General features: G+C 35.8%; 1 protein-coding gene across 8 annotated transcripts in view; it reads right to left on the reverse strand.

Annotated features, from left to right (window-relative positions):
* Positions 1 to 1,363: 1,363 nt before the first annotated feature.
* Positions 1,364 to 18,406, reverse strand: part of LOC122800909 (hepatitis A virus cellular receptor 1-like) — a 327,925-nt gene continuing 310,882 nt past the window's right edge. For 2 of the 8 annotated variants that reach the window (XM_044070257.1, XM_044070262.1), the window contains 2 exons: positions 8,046 to 8,134; positions 1,369 to 2,346 (listed from right to left, as the gene is read on the reverse strand). In XM_044070257.1, the coding sequence (XP_043926192.1) occupies positions 2,278 to 2,346; positions 8,046 to 8,134 (158 nt within the window). In that variant the 3' untranslated portion in view covers positions 1,369 to 2,277. Of the gene's footprint in view, positions 2,347 to 8,045; positions 8,135 to 18,406 lie in introns of all 8 variants that reach the window. The other 6 variants (XM_044070261.1, XM_044070254.1, XM_044070256.1 and 3 more) reach the window with 6 other exon arrangements.

Consider the following 18,406-nt stretch of genomic DNA (forward strand, 5'->3'; position numbering starts at 1 on the left):
TAGGCCCACCAGCATGTCACCCCTAATCCTCCCACCTGGGAAAGGTAAGCAGGCTTGTCCTCATCATCAATCTCTCCAAGCCTGCTAAGTACAACAAGCATGTCAGTGGTGATTCAAAACTGGGTCACCTGGGTTGCATTGAGGGATTTATCCCTCTTCACCATGGAGATCAAAATTCACAACTTGTGAGGCAGTACCTATAGCAATGTAGTTGTTGTAGGTAATAAGACATCAGTATGCTTGTGTAGTCCCTGAAGCAGCTGACTATGGATTCTATGTAAAGTATGCCTATTCATACTTGCAGTTGATAATGGCTGTACTAACAGTTGGGAAGAAAGAAATGTTTTCACTGTACATCATGTAAAAGCTGCTTATTATGAATCAAAATACAATGAAATACAAATATGGGTGGCGCAGTGGTGCAGCGGTTAATGCTGTCACCTCACAGCAAGAGGTTCTCTGGTTCGATTCTTGGCCAGGGTGGTGTGTGTGAGTGTGTGCATGTGCGGGTTCTCTCCGTCGCGTTTGTCCTCCCCTCCCGGTCCTCCTCCTCCTCTCAATTCTAAAGACATGCGTCTGGAGCATCCCATATAAATAAAAATGACAGATTTCCTTTAAAAAAAGGTACAGATAATCAGAATGCAATGATATTATGAACATTGTGTAGGCTTATGGCATAGCTCTGCCAATCAACTGGATGTCAGTCACTGAAGATAGTGCCTTGCAAATACATGTCTTATTCAGAATGATGCTTAACTTTGTTAAGTCACAGTTTTTGTCATATTTCTCTGACATGGTACAGGTTATCTTCATAAATTCACTATGTAGATCTGTCAGATAGTGTTCCTATTAAATGATCGAAGACGCATTCCTTCAAATGCATCTTGACTGAACTTGAAAGCACAAAAAGGCAAAATAGGGAAATGGCATATAAGCAAATTCTTTCCCTGGGAAAGAAATTGCTTGGCCGCTTCTGTTACTTTGCCATTTTCGTGACTGTAGTGTGATCTTGGAGTTGGTATATTTAAGTAGGGGGTAGGGGGGGCGACCCCCCCCCCACTTTATGTAATGTTTTACTTTTTTTTTTTTTGTGGAACAAGCGTTCAAAATTGTAAGCTTTCACTTACATGGCTATGATAAATCATTGTTCGCTTTTTTAAGCGTTCGATGATTTAACATAGACCTGTCAGTTATGCTTGCATATTGTAAACAGTGCAAAAAGAATAACGTCACAAGTGAAATGTATCAAATAATTTCTATCAGTATTTTAAAATAAACATTCACTTTATGGTTTTCTGCAATGTTTCAAACATTGTGCACCTGTATTACAATTACAATAACTATTTTATTTAGTTTTCTCTGCACTGTTTTTCCCCTTCTGAAATATTACTGTAAAAGGTATTTATTCCATTTATAATATATATGTCTTTGGGCTAGTTAGTTTATCTTTTGAGAAAAGAATAATTAAATTTCGGTACTTTTCCATTAACAGGGCAGCAGTGAAAATGTGTGCTTCATGTCAAGTCACTCGCTGCTTATTTTTTTCTTTTAATTTTATCTTTATTCTGACAGTATTATTGTCTCACATGTCGTTACTGCTTATTTTACTGTTGTGGTCTGCTGTTAATTTTGCCTTTGTTGTCAGACTACTACTGATTTGGCCTCGCAAGTCACTGCTGCTTATTTTGTTCTTGTACACTGCTTTGAATTTTCCCTTTCTTCTCAGAGTGTTTCGGATTTCCTCCCAAGTCAGTGCCGGTTATACACACATTTTTAGAAACATTCCCTGTTACTTCATAAAAACAGTGTAAAGCATACACATTATTTTCTGAAAAGACAAGGAAGTGATCGTCTTTCCCACCTGAATTGTAAGGTCAGTGTGTTCAGATTTGTAATGCTGTCAGACATTTCTGTCAGCCTGCACACACTGAAAATGAGGGCAGAGGGCTTAGAAAAATACGAAATGTGCTGAAAAACTGAAGTGGAAATGGGGACAAATGGCTTTGAAAAATAGGAACATCATGTGCTATTGTGAACATTTTATTACGATAAAATTGGCAGGAAGTTTTACGTCTACATTTCATCGCAACATTTCTGTTTGGCAGCGACTGCTGCCCCATTAACTGAAAAGTATCCAAATTTCTAAATAGAACAAAAGAACATACAATATGCCCTTAGCCACTTTGTGTATTTGTACATGTTTTAAGTATAAACACCTTCGTGAAATGCTTTACAGTGTATTCCTTTATTAAAAACTGCTTCACAAAATGTGTGACATCAGCTTGGTCTTGAGCTTTTCCAAGTGAGAGATGCATCACTGAATTTAGGCTGGATGATAGCTTGAAGCTGTTAAAAGAAAATAAGATGAGTTAATAACAAAAGACTATTACATAATTATGTCTGGTAAGAAGCTAAGATGGCATGTTTTTTTCTCAAGAATACATGGGATCTGCTTTTTCCCTATACTCATATCCAATTAGCAGACAAAGATACTAGATGAAAAGAACATGCAAACTAGTCTCTGTGTCTCATACATGACATTCACAGCTCATGGAATGAGTTAACATTTTCCATAAGCAACAGGAAATTCTAGAATGCTATAATACTATTCTAGCCAGGAACACACATCTGCAAAGACAGAGCGTGCTTCTGAAATAATGAGAACTGGAACCTAATTTTTTAAAGATGCCACAGTACAACACACATTTTCGCATTATTTGATTTGTCACTATAGTGACCAATTCTTGGATGCCTCTTGTAAATACTAATACAGAATATCAACATTTAATAACAGTTGATATTCTCTCTGCCTGTTAACATATTTCACATCAAAATCACACACATAATACTAAGAGGCTTGGAACATCATAAGAGAAAAGAAGATTGTTAACAATAAGTAACAACTTTTTGGAATATAAACTCCTTATAGAAATACCAACCAGAGGGATTTCGGTTTTCTCTTTTTTCTTTTATTTAATTTTTATAAAACATAAAAAAAAAATTACAATCTACAATTTCATAAATAAATAAATGGTGGGACAAAATTGACAAAAATATTACCAAACTATTAACTCATAAACATGATTGGTGGAATCACATTTGGTAGAAAAAATATTTGAAATCACATTTTGTAGAAGATTTATTTGATAGAATCACATTTAGTCACAAGGATGAATTTTGAGAAGTGTTTTTGCAAAATGTGTGTTCTTGATTTTTTCCTCTGTGTTTTATAATGTTAGTAATATTCCTCTTAATTTATACTGGTTATAGTCAGTAAATAGTGCCAACATAGGGAATTATGTTGGTGTTGGAAATTATTCTACTGTTTTGGGAGATTTTTCTGTTCTCTAAATTGTTGTGATCGTGGAGTTGGTATATAGAAGTTCAGGGGGTGCGGAGGGATTGCATTACAAATCGGGAGGTGTAGGGGTGCAAATTCTATTGCAGTTGTATTTTTCTCCATTCTTTGTATTTGGACTTTATGCATTTAACTTGTTTTTTTTGACTAAATGCAGTTTTAATCTTTACTAAACATACTGTACGAACAACAATCATATGTTACTACCTGCTATACTTTTAATTGTATGTCTAAACTACTATGCTTATGTAATATCTTATGCAATCATATGTTATTATCTGCTATATTTTATAACTGTATGTCTAAACCACAATGATCATGTAAATATCTTACGTATAGTATGTTAGCAATTGTTCTGGAGATTTTCTCCCAGGCCACCGCTGAAAGCTGACAGCTCTGTCCAGTTGGACCTCCATGGTAAACAAATGTAAAGTAAATAAAGTAAAAAAATAAATAAATAAAATAACTTTCTACCAAATGCGAGTTTGGCTATTTTTTTCTATCAAATGTGATTCTACCTTTTGTATCTGTGACTAAAGGTAATACACTGTTTTGTATATCTATCTCTCTTTCTTTCTAATTATATATATATATATATATATATATATATATATATATATATATATATATACACAGGCACACACACACACACACACACACACACACACACACACACACACACACACACACACACACACACACACACACACACGTATGGGACTCATCAGCAAGTATCTGATGCCATCACACAACTGTGATCTCAAATAAGCTAAGCTTGCAAAGAGCTGAGATTCAGCAAAAAAATACAGGAAAGCTGTTTTTGTAGATGGGAAGACCATCCTCCACCACCAATATCAGGACTGCACCTCCACAATCCTACTACTTATATATCAACTCCAATGTTGCACCTTTATGGGGAAAGAACAACTCTTACGTATAATAGCAATTTCTCCTTCTAGGGAAAACATGCAAGTTGCACATTAGTGATCACACAAATGAGAACTGATCACTAGTACACTAGTATTTCAAAAACAAGTTTGGTCCCATATACATAAGTACATATGTGTGTGTGTGTGTGTGTGTGTGTGTGTGTGTGTGTGTGTGTGTGTGTGTGTGTGTGTGTGTGTGTGTGTGTCTGAACATATATATATATATATATATATATATATATATATATATATATATATATATCCAAGAAACAATAACCAAGTTCCCAGCGATGCAAATGCCTCTCGAAAACCTCCAAGAACGAATAAATAAATCCAAATAATCAGGCAGAGAGGCAACCAAAGCATAAAGACATTAAACGTCGTTCACGAGACAAATAATCCAAAGTTCAAATAGGAAAAAAATAAATCGGACTTTAATACGTGCACACACAGTAAGCGCTTTCACAAAAGCTTCATCAGACTGTTAGAATTCAAAACATACTAATTAACTTAATATATATAGATGTGACATAATCCCTCTCAAACACATTCAAACTATTAAAGGAATACTATCATTAAAGACAACAATACATGTGCTGTTAAGCATTAGTATCACTCTGAAATATTCATTATTGCGATATAGCCATGATAATGATTTCTTAAATTTTCTTAGCTAAAATACCCCACTGATTGTTTCTTAAATTGTCATCATTAAGATGATTCAAACTAAGGGTATAGAAAACATAATAAACATTCAAAGCTATATATTGTGCAATAATAGCCTTGTATAAAAATATATATGAAGTAATACCTTTACCAGTCGCTACGTTCACTTAATTAACGTACTGTCATCAATTTGTATATACATAACATATAATATAAACTATATAGATTTTTATATCACCAGTAAAATAGAAAATTCATCAAACAACATATGTTAGCCTTTAAAATCAACTAACCAAATATTTCATATTTCATATACGCATAGCGAGCCCTCTGTATACTGTTGTTACAGAACACAAATACGCCCATATTATATACTGATACACATTAATATAGGCTTGATATATTTACATAAAAGTTACTTACTGATGAAAATATCTCTTCAGAATATTATACTTGAACATTTACTTCATTCATGGTCCATATTATAAATTAAATCAATTAATTATGTTCTAACCTACACAATAAAAAAATCATTAATTAAATGCGTAAAAATCAATTAACTTATACTATGTTTAAAAAATATAATGACTAGACATTATATTAATATACTACCCATTGCAACTTGAAAACACATTAAATTTCAGCACAGTGTTTTTAACTAAACTCTGTTATGCTGACATTGTTCGCATATATATCCATACTCAATCATCATATCCACATAGTTAACGCACCTATACAAAAAGGGTATATATAAAAAATGTATATAAAAAATGTATACATACAGTAACAAATATTGTCTTATTTACTTAATTTCTAATTCATACCTAACTACAAAATCTATAATGCCAATTCAACTATTTAATCAAAAAATATATATAAAATATATATACTATAAAACTGTATATAAATATATAGTATATAAAAAATATATATAGACAATAACTATCATATATGTATAAAAATACATCACTATAAGGATATGAAATAGATCAAAGTATGCATATATTTCCTATATTGCGAATTATGCCCATAAAAACTAATAGTTTAATTATTCTCCATCTAAGTTGCAAACACCTGACAATTCTTAATTACATATGTACTAATGCTTAACAGCGCATGTATTGTTGTCTTTAATGATAGTATTCCTTTAATAGTTTGAATGTGTTTGAGAGGGATTACGTCACATCTATATATATTAAGTTAGTTAGTATGTTTTGAATTCTAATGGTCTGATGAAGCTTTTGTGAAAGTGCTTACTGTGTGTGCACGTATTAAAGTCCGATTTATTTTTATCCTATTTGAACTTTGGATTATTTGTCTCGTGAACGACGTTTAATGTCTTTATGTTTGGTTGCCTCTCTGCCTGATTATTTGGATTTATTTATATATATATATATATATATATATATATATATATATATATATATATATATATATATATATATATGGGTCCACTTTGTAATTTCGAAATACTGAAATCTCAAATTACAGTGTTCTAAAACCACAAAGCCAAAAACCCAACCACAACTTACAAACTCAAAAACAAAATCGCGAAATTCAAAATCCCGTACTCACGCTACACATACAGTACACACATAAACATACACAAAACTCCCCCCCACAATCAAACAAACTAATGTAAACTACATAAAGGCAAGGGGGCAAGCCTCCTGCACCCCCCATGTGGGGGGCAAGCTCCAACCCCCTACTTATATATTCTAACTCAGAGATTGCACAAACAGTAACACAAACTCACACACACACACACACACACACACACACACACACACACACACACACACACACACACACACACACACACACACACACACACACACACAATCTTACAGTCCCCCAAACACACATTTACACACACTAAACCCCTAAACAACATACTTACACACACAAACTTAGCAAAATTAAACCCAAACATCCACATTCCATACCACCAGAAGCAGAAATTCAAAATATCCGTACTTTATCCTAGACTTGGTCATTACCAACATGGGAAATCGATGCTCCACACTTATGGTCACCCCCTCGTTGGTCAGGTCTGACAATAAGTTAATCACCCTTGATATCCACATCCCACTCCCACCCCCCAGTAAGGAAACCTCCATAAAAAACTTCTCCAAAGCCAGCTTTATGCTACTTAAGTAAGAAGTGACAAACCTTATGACACCCATGCAGATGGGAACTGAAAGTTTGACTGCTGAATCCTACACTAAGGCACTGTAAGAGTACATCCACTCGTGCATGAATCGTGCCATCCCCAATAGAACCAAGACACTCTCCTCCATAAAAAGGAAGCCGTTATTTTGAATTTCGAGATTTCAGTAATTCGAAATTACAAAGTGGACCCATATATATATATATATATATATATATATATCACATTTATCCCACAGTGTGTGTGTATATATATATATATATATATATATATATATATATATATATATATATATATATATGATTAGTTGTTAATGTCTTAACTTGAGCCAATAAAGTCTTCTATTCAGATTACAAATCGCTTCAATCTGGCTTTGGATACCATCAAGTCTGAAGTCTCAAACATGCCAGCAAAGCCGATGGCTTTTCTTTTGCTTTGATGAACCTTACCGGGTTATTTACTTATGGTGGCACATCTCATCCATTAATCAAAATAATTTATCCATCGAGTATCACAACCAAAAGGCTTACATTTAAACACAATCATTCTTCTCCATAGGCCACCGTAACCAAAAGGCTCATAATTAGAGCCTAGTTATTTCTTTCTTGCTTTTAATCATGAATTAATGGCAGATATCTAAACTGGTGACTTTGGATTCTTTTTGGTTAAAACCTCATTTCCTCATCTGATCTACCTATGGCTCTCAGTATTGCCATTTTAGGTGCCATAAAGCAGCCAAACCCATTTCTCTGGCAAATCTAATAATATCTGGAGATTAATAAAATCATACCTTTAAGGAATGTTAGCAGTGATTTGCAAAGTTTCTTAACTCCAGTATATTCACTTAGTTATACTACAAAATTGCTTGTATGTCATGGCTTTACTTTCCTGAAGCATTTCACGGGAAACTAATGCAACTTACTTGAGTTAATGTGAGGTTTTTGAAATCTGTTGTCTCAATATCTGAAATGCTGGTGACCAAGATTATTCTCAGGATTACTCTGTTTTCACCTGTAAAAAAAAGAAAACAAAATGAGATTTAATTACTCTGCAGTGTATTTTGAGAAAAATTGTAGACTGTTATATGTACTGCCAAACAGTCAGCAAATAATCATCACTGAAACTCACATAGTACCGCTGGGTTTTTCTTATTTTCATTATTCCCACATCTGTGCATTGTAGAGGTATAACTCTCAACTACTTGCATAAAACAATCCTGGGAGCTTCAAAAAGATCATGGACAAATCCCAAGGGTCATGCACTTTTTTGGTACTATTTACTTTTGAAATTAGTAAAATAAGGGGATTTAGATCTGTTATCATATAAGACACTGTATGACTATAACATCTGACATTATTTATCGACTGCAATCATCCTTTTTCTTTCACAAAAAGGTTCGGAGAGAAGGAGGCAAATGTTGAGGCAAAACTGCGGTTATGTTTGCACACTGGGAATAATTTAATTATTTGGGGGGAATGCTTGCAGGTATTTTAATTTAATCATAATGTACAGGTGTGCACAGAAGACACATTCATCACATTCAGTCACATTCAGGTAAATGTGCTTTGCCCCTGGGTTAAAACTCTTTTAATGGGAGGGGGCACAACCATGAGCAGTATCTGTTAAATCCAAAAATGATTTGGCTGGCAATGCTTTGACTGGCTGACTCAGAGCTTCTGAATGTATTCCTGTATGCAGCCCGATTTGTTCTAGTCTTTGAGTTTGTTACAAACTCAATAGCATTCTCTTGAAACTTAAAATAAAATGCAAAACAATACCGAATCTCTCTCTGTTGTGCACTTTATACATGTCATCAATTAAATCTTTTCCAAAGACTGTGCTTCTGTTGATGTCAGTATTACTATTATTATTTTTACAGGTAGTAAATAATCTTGTGCCCTCTACCATTAACTCTGGAAATATTTAATGCCATTATTGCACCATTCTTCTCAAGGCAGTACCTAAACTTAGTTTAGCTCAAAAAGGCTGTCTTGATCTGCAAGCAACTTTTGTATCTGTCTCAAAGCAAGGACCAGACATGAAAGGCAAACTGCTTTAAAGTTAGCTTCAAGTTCTGTGAGAATACTGCTGGTGTTTGATTGCACTGAATTCTGGACTGGATTTCTCCATTTATAGTTTGGATGCTTCCATCATTTTTTGATTTTTGCACTTATCATATTACAGTTTATTTTATTTTAACTTAATTTTTTTCATGGAGTTTTTAAAATTCTTGGCTAGGATCGGTTAGAAACAATCCCATTCCCATTCACTGACTGAAAAGGAATTACATTTAACTAATTAGTGCTGCTCTTGGCATACAGGAATAAAGCCCTGACTACAACCCAGGTGATTTGGGTTCAATTAATGGCTCAGGTGACTGACAGAGCAACCGGGAAGGATGGGTGTGTCTATCTTGGCTGGGGGGTGGTGGTAACAAAGGTGTCTCCTGCAACTATCCCTGGTGGAGGCTGGGGATGTCATTGGGAGGAGGCATGACCCAAAAAGGAGGCCAAGGGTGGACCTAGTTGAGCTGCTGCAGATGTAGAGTGATGCACTGCAACATCCCCATTGCACATCTGCCCCCTCAGATGCAACCACATCTCAGCAAGGGAAAGGGGAAATGGGCACGACGTACAAAAAAAAATCAAAGTGGAAATGGCCAAGCCCTCAAGATGCCCTTAGGATCTACAACTGGCCCCTCCATACTGGAGTAATTCTGGGTGTTATGGAGATTGGCTGGTAGACCAGACATGGATGTAGGGCAGTCAGGTGCTGGGCCAAAAACATGGCAGAAAAATAGACAAAAATGGAGCTGGGAAATAGGATTTTTTTATGTAGTTGCAAGTGATGTGGGACTACAGCTGGTGTGTGGCTCAGTGACTTTTGAGCTGCCTGCCCATACTGTAAAATTATCTTTGGAAGCTCATCCCAGCCTGATCACATCTTCTTGTTCTACTGTGCACTGATAGACCTAACTGCAAAGGCCTTACCATTAGACTCTTACAGATTGTGTTAGCCTCTGTTTCATATCATCCCACTCACTTAGTGTACACTACAATATTCAGAGTATCAATCCTTTTTTCCATATTACTTTTAAATCTGTAACATCTGGGACCAGACTAACAATCACTGGAGAGTGTAGGCTTTGCTTCTCAGGAATCAGCTTGGGAAAAGTGCTTTTGTTTTGCTCTTAGTGAGAGAAGGCAGAGAAGGACATCATTTCCCATTGCCTTGTTAGACAATACCAATCAATAGAAAGCCTGACATTTGCTACTTAGGTGCCAACACTGGATTCTTTGCTTCCATTGAGAAAAAGAGCAGAGACATTGACTCCTGCTGGTCTCTAATTTGGTGTTGCATCTGGGACTTCAGTGAGTAGTCTAGTTGCTGTTTGGTGAGACCCTCTTCAAAGCCTTTGTGCAGCTTGGCTGTCTGTTGCATCTAACTGCTCTAGGTTCTATCCAAGGTATCTACCAAGAGTATTCTATAGCAAATGTACTGAGCACAGCAATATCTATATTAATACTTCTCAGGAAGCTTGGGATTCATGCTACTCTTTTATTCTGGTGACAGAAGGAACTAAGGGGCATTGATTCCTATCTGCATGCAGATGTGTTGAGACCAGTACTATATCCACTAGCAGAGAGATAACACCTCCAGTTATCAAGTGCAAAACTCACAGTTACTACTGCCCCTTCAGCCCACATTAATAAACAACTGGAACCATGGATTTGCACCTTCCATTTGTCTCTGCAGCCAGCTTGTTGAAATGTGCATCCCCAAGACAATGTAGCATTGTCTCATGTCTACTGATAACCATCTGCTGCTTAAACAAACACTTTACTTTATATGACCAACTTCAAGGTCACAACCACATGGGGAAAGGGCAAAAAATTCCAAGAAAATTTAATTTTTTTTTTTCAATTTAGGAAAAGAGGAAATTGCTTTAAAAACAGCACAACCTGAATGGTAGGAGTGAATATTTGATGGGTTTAAGATAGTGCGTTGCTTTCTTTAATATACTTATCTTACTGTTTTTTAAACACCTCCATCTTTTTTACTTCCTTCAGTTATGTATGTATATATTTAGTTTATAGTAGTGGTGAAATAAATGTGTAAATGCTGGAGTTCTGTTGTGTAATGATGTTAATGAAGGAATACTTGTAAATATTGAAGTACAACACCGGTTGATTGTTTTTTCTGACTATAATATGCAGATATACAGTCTGTAATTGCATATTATTTGTAGGTCCTGACTGTCTTGTCTGTGCAGCAGGGAAATAACTATATTACAGTTGCCTCTGAACATATCATACTCCGACTGTAGCAGATCTTTTAGATAGTTTTTTTTCCTTTGGCTGGAGGGGGGAATTTTTTAAAATAATTGAACTACATATACTACCAATATGAAACAATACACATACATAACAAAATTCCATATTAAAAATGAAAAGAAACAGTCATATGTGTACCTTCAATCTTCATTTTACTAAAATATATATCTACAAACCTATTTTCTACATAATGTTTATAACATAGAGATCATGGGAAACTGGGCAAAGTAGATTATTCCTAATTGAATAATATAAGGTATTTTGTCACAATTGTAGGTGAATAACTTTGTTTCCTTTATTTAATAAAGCACATGCATTGGCAAATACTAAGCCATCTACCTCCTCTAACTTTTTTTAAACTTTTGAACTTGCATGTTTTTTTTTTAATTAAAGAAACATCTTTATTGAATTATCACTTATGACACAGGCAGCATACCATACCTCTCAACCGGCATAAGAAATCTAGACAAAGCATAAAATAATGGTAGGACAATGGCCAAAGATTTTAAATATTGATTTTACAAACGTTGCTAGAATAATAGTATTTGTATTGGCATGAATTTTCTGAAGGAATTTAACTCAGAAACTCAAATGTATGTCATTATTTAGTGACATCAATCCACAGTGATTTGCTAGAAAATCACAAATGTTATGAGGAAGAGACCAACAATATCTGACAAAATCTGGACATTCTGCAAAAAATCTGGATAGCTGACAGTTATGATAGGCAATCATATATTTATATAAATGAAAACAAACCATATTGACATATTTTCAGTTGTAAACAATATACATCGCATATAATCTTCTATAAAGCCATTGTCATTTTACCATTACATAGCTCATTAAATTCCTGCCTTCCTTTAAACCTCATTCTTTCTCCAAAACATTATTCTGCATGCATTGTTCCCACAATTTCCATGTTTTCAATGCAAGCTCCTACCTCAAGTTCTTTTATCTCTGTTACTATACTGATTACTTCAAGTATATTTAGTTTAGACTTTGATTTCCATTTTCTAGAAATGATTTTTTGGCAGCAACCAGAATTAAACTCAGCAAAGCCTTACTATGTCTAGACAATTCCAATTATGTATTACAACTAAAAAAATAATTTCCTTAGTTATACCAGTTTCTTCACCCAGCATTCCTGCTCGAGTATCCTGCAGGGTATTTTTAAAGTCTGCAAACTCATTATACTCCTAAAAATATGTTCCCAATTACCTCTTTTTGCCCCATCACACCTCCAACTTTGGGGTCAGACCGGTGGTATAAAATACCTGTACAAGCATCTCCAAGCAAAAATCCTAAATCTTCCAGACACTGTTGCATATCTGGGAGCCATACATATATCCTTCCATTGTTTCTTTGTGAATTGCTTATCCAATCTCTATTCTCAAACTTTTCTAAACTCCCCTGATAGATTCCTATAGTTATGCAATATTTTATATGCCTCACTAATTATCCATCTTTCAACAACAGCTTCTGTTTTACATTCTACTAAAAACTCTACTAGTGGCAATCTTTCATTTAGGATCCCCTTGTTCCTTTCTCTTTGCCTACACTCTGACATCAATCCTTGATAGAGAAGGCAATCTGCAGCCTGCAGTACAAATGTATTCTTGGACTATCTTCTTTTACTTTGATATGTATTCCCTCAAGCTTTTGCCCCCATTGTAAATGTTCTTTATTTCTACCATCCTTGAACTTGTATGCATAAAAAAACAATAATGAACCTGGTAGAGGGAAAGCTGCAGATGCAACAAGCCGGGCTATATCCCAGGTTTAAAAGATATATGAAATGCATATATTAGTTTTTGTCTGTATAATCTTATTGCGCAAAGCAGAAAGATTAGCTTTTATCTAGTAAAATGTTATCACTTTCATCTCAGTAGTAATATACTTACTGCATTTACATATACCCACATATTTACATAATAAAGCCACTTTTCATTTTAATCAGTATCTCCTTAATCTTACTATAATTTGCATAAAGCTTAAAAAAGGTTATGTGTTTCTTGTGATATAATCTTTATTAATGGTGTTTCTTTGCTTTTTAAGACTATTTTTTTTAATTTGGAGGAAAAATATTCTCAAATTAAATTGTTTAATTTTGTAGTCATAAAACATATCAATGGAAAATGCGTTACGATTTTCTTACATATCCAGTAAATCTAGTAATAAGAATACATACCTACAACCTTCACTAGCAAATACCTCAAATAAAGAAACAGATGCAGGAGAGAGGTCAGAATAGATATTTCTTAGAGGAGAGATTATAAGACTTGAAGATACCCCCTTTTGAAACATGAACTCTGAATAAGTTACCATATTATGATTTCAGTAAATTCCAAAAACATTTTCTATTACACAATGTTCACTGTTTAAAGCTATTATCTTCCTCTGTTTGAAAATTGCATGGTTAAAGCCCAAGGTATATTGGGAGAGCATTAGCTCCATAACATTTTTGAAAGTCTCTTTTAACAGCCTTAATCAAGTTCAAAGATGGTGCAAAATTATGATGTATAAGATAAAAAAATCACCACAGACAAATAAAACATGTTCATCACATTTACCAAACCAAATAAGGAAAATATCCTGGATAAAGGGAAGATGTACTATAAAAGATTCTCCTCTGACAGCTGTGATAGCTGGTATTTAGCATAACTTTATAAGAGCTTATATATGAAACCAGGACACTTGAATTCTTGTACAACTTTAGTTTGATCAACATAATAATTTTCATAAACTTGTCTAATTCTAAGCTTACTGGACTTTGTCTGATTTGTAGCATATCCATCAGAGCTCAAGTTCATAAAAATACTAGTGACATTCAACAAACCTGACCTAGTATTAATGAACAAAAACTGAAATTAGAGAAGATTTCATTGAAGCCACTTAATAAACAAATGTCATTCCAACAGTTGAGAATGTCATCAGACAATTACACGACTAATAAGTTTTCAGACTTTATAAGCAGTGACATTGTATCTAGTTATTAGTACCAGTGCCATCTTTTTTAGGGCTGACAGCATGGCTGAAGATGATGGCAGGGTAAGCCATATGCTATGTGGAGTACCTCTGATGGAGATAACTGCACACTGGCCTAACAACACATGAACATTCATAGTCTATGTTCTGTCCATTAATTCATGGAGAACTGCAGATATGTGCAGCCAGTTCTGTGTCCTTTGACCTAGCAGGGTAGCATAGACTGTCGATGACTCATCATCTTCTTGTGGAATCCAACAGATGAAGGTTGTAGGCAGTGCCATCCTTTTTGCATATCTTCCCTTTCCACATGTTTCTACACATGTGTCTTAAGTATTTGTTGTCACATTTTCAGGTGATGACTGTCATTGTGTCTGTGTGGTGACGTCTGCTGCACAATGTGGACAGAGAACATACACTGATAACTCTACCTGCACATGTAGTGTCACATGAGTAGGCCTGCTGTGTACATGCTATGTCACTTTGTTCCTTGTGCGCATGTGTTTCCCTTTTCTACTTATAATCACAGTCAGTTTGGTTCTAATCCTGGCAGTCTTTTACATCTGGGTTCCATTGCTGGTAGTGTTGGGTAAACTGCTGATAATTTCATATGCCCACAGTATTTATACATTTTGTATGCACTTGTGTAGTACTATACAGACACTGATCATGTTGTAAGCTTTCCATTGGTGTACAACAGGCATTCTGTAACATAAAATTTCATACCAGATGAAGTATAACTGATTGCTTCTTTATGCTGTGACAAGGTCATAGAGTTTTTCCATTGGCTGATTACTATCATCAGCAGCCAACATTACTATATTAATGGATTCAATCCTTCTGTTGCATTCTTTTTTAGTTCTGCTGTACATTCTAGCATGTTCCATGCTGCTATTTTTTTATTTATTTAACATTTCTTTACTGGGAAAGTACGACTTGGAACAAAGCCAATTTTCAGCGGAGGCCTTGGAAGAAATGCTCCAGATGCATGTCTTTGAAATGTGGGAGGAAATTGGAGCACCCAGAGGAAACCCACACGAATGCAGGGAGGACATGCAGACTCCATACAGAAGGCACTCTAGCCAAGAATGGAACTGGAGAACCACTTGCTGTGAGGCGGCAGCACTACTGCTGCACCACTGCACCACCCTGTCCTATTTCTACATCAAAAGTTAGATGCTAATGCCTACATTTCCATTCTGCCATTCATCATTTCCATTCAATGGTCCAGACTTAATGCAACATGTTTTATTGAACTGAAAACCTTAATGCAACATGTTTTATTGAACTGAAAACCTTCAGCATGTGTTTGCCAACATTGTACAGAGTGGTATACACTGTAAAAATAATCTATGAATCCAGTCTGTGGCTTTTTCTTCCTTTATTTTCCCTCTTACGTTCTTATTTATCTGCATATTTTTTTATGATTCTCCCTTACATGACACTGGCGGGACTGTACAAATTTTTACAAATGCATATAAAAAAGTTCACACTCATATGCCATAAGTTAAATCTATCTCTGGCCAACCCAGAAGTAGCAACAGAAGAGAAATTAATCATTATCTAAGTTTTGAAACATTTATCTTTCTTTTGGGATATAAATCTAATCATTTTGTAACACTAAATGCCCAAAGCGTATGCAGCAAAATTCCCAACTTCCATGCCTGGCTCCTCCACAATCACCCTGACATTCTCTCTATCTCCGAAACATGGCTAAAACCTCATATAACTGACCCTGAAATTACTACTCCCAGCTACAGTATTATAAGAAATGACAGAACCCATAAGAAAGGTAGTGGAGTAGCTCTTCTCTTCTCTTCCTCCTTATCTATAACACCCTATACTAAGACCATACCCCAATTTGATACTGCCGAGCTAACTCTAGCATTCCTAAAAATAAACAAAAACATTTGTATTGCTGTCCTATACATTCCCCCTGGCAACAACATCCCTGTTCTGGAGGAAATCCTCTCCTGGTTTTCAAATAACATACAAAATGAAACTGTAATTCTGGGCGACATTAATATTAATTTGACTACCATTCTATCACCCACAGCCTCCCAAAATCTAAACTTATATAACTTCACCCAGCTAATTAACTTACCTACCAGACTCTCTAAGGACAGCTCCTCTGGCAGCACCCTAGACTGGATACTAGTTTCTCATCCCCTTCCTATCTCTGACAGTAGCACCCTTCCAGACTCTCTTAGCGATCATCTTCCCACGTTCGCCCATCGTTTTTTCTCCCCTCTTCATATAAATCACAACTATATATCCACTCACTCTATGTAACACTTCAATCCTCAAGCCTTCTCTGACTCTGTAAAGCACATAAACTGGAACCCTCTAAAATCCCTACCCTTGGATAATAGTTACTTATTTTAATACTACATTCATCGACCTATTAGACAGCTTTGCTGCCCCTACAGCTAAGAGTAAAACACAATACCACCCCTTGGATAACCAAACAGACCGTAACCCTCAGGCATGGAAACTTTATCAGAAATACAAAACCTCCTCCTCTCTGACTGATTATAAGCACCTATGCAACAAAGTCAAACAACACATAGGCTCTGACCAGAAATCTTAATTCTCCTTACTTCAAAATAATCACAATACTAACCCCAAAATGTTTTGGAGCAGTATCTTGACCCTCCTCCATCCTGGTAAAAAGAAAAACCCATGCCCAGATCCTAGCGCCTCTGCCTCCTTAGCTGTGCAATTTAATTCCTCCTTCATAGAGTCAATAGCCAAACTCACCACATCTTTCTCAACAAACATACCTTCCCTGCATTCTCCTACCTCCCCTAACACACCCTCCACTACCTCCAATACCTCTCAACCCCCCACCTTTTCTCTCAAACCCATCCCTATTGCTACCACAAAAAACTCCTACAAAAACTGAAACCATATTCAAATGCCTCAGATAACCTCCCATTTAATTTCCTCAAGCTTGCTGCCAATGGCTTAGCCCTCCCCATCTCCATCTTAATAAACTGATCAATTTAAGAATCTTACATACCACTACTCTGGAAAAAAGCCTTCATCATTCCCCTTCGCAAAGGGGGTAACAATATCAGCATCTCTAATTTCCATCCCATTGCCATCCTCTCCCCTATCTCTAAAATTCTAGAAAAGTGCATTCATCTACAACTACTGCCCTACCTCCTAGATAACCTCCTCATAACCCCGGCACAACATGGATTTAGATCTGGACACAGCAGCACCACCACGCTCCTCTCTTTCCTTGAAACCGACAGTTCTGCATGTGATGTCAGTAATCTCGTATCTACCCTACTGCTAGACTTATCCAAGGCTTTCGATACTATCTCCCATACCCTCCTCTTGTCTAAATGCTCTCATCTTAATCTGTCCACCTCCTCTATAAACTGGTTCTTTAGTTACCGCTCTGATAGGCAACAAGCCGTCAAGTGGAAAAACAGTACAGCCTCTTTCCTAAATACTCCAACAGGTGCGCCACAGGCCTCTATATTAGGCCCTCTGCTATTGAACATATTCATAAATGACTTCCACCAGTGTATTCTTAATACAAAGCTCATCCAATATGCCCACGATTCGACAATAATCTGCTCCGCTGAATCCCTCACCAAACTTCTGACACTAACTCTAGAAGCCTTCTCCTCAACTGAGTGCTGAATGTTAAATAATCACCTAGCACTTAATGCCTCCAAAACTAAAATTATGATAATCACCCCCACAAAATGTACCACTATTGACAAGAACTCCTTCCTCATAAATAGTCAAAACAATACATCTACTGAAATCGTACCCCACACAAAACTACTCGGCATCCTTATAGATGATCAATTAAAATTCAATATTCACCTTCAAGCAAACATAAGGAAAACCCACCAAAAACTAGGTATGCTTTATCATCAAAACTGCTATCTCACCCCCCTCAACTAGACACATACTGTCTACCACCTTCCTTCTTCCCTCC

Source organism: Protopterus annectens, chromosome 4.part1 (genome assembly GCF_019279795.1).
Source record: "Protopterus annectens isolate FY-2018-M chromosome 4.part1, PAN1.0, whole genome shotgun sequence".
NCBI classification, from domain to species: Eukaryota; Metazoa; Chordata; order Ceratodontiformes; family Protopteridae; genus Protopterus; species Protopterus annectens.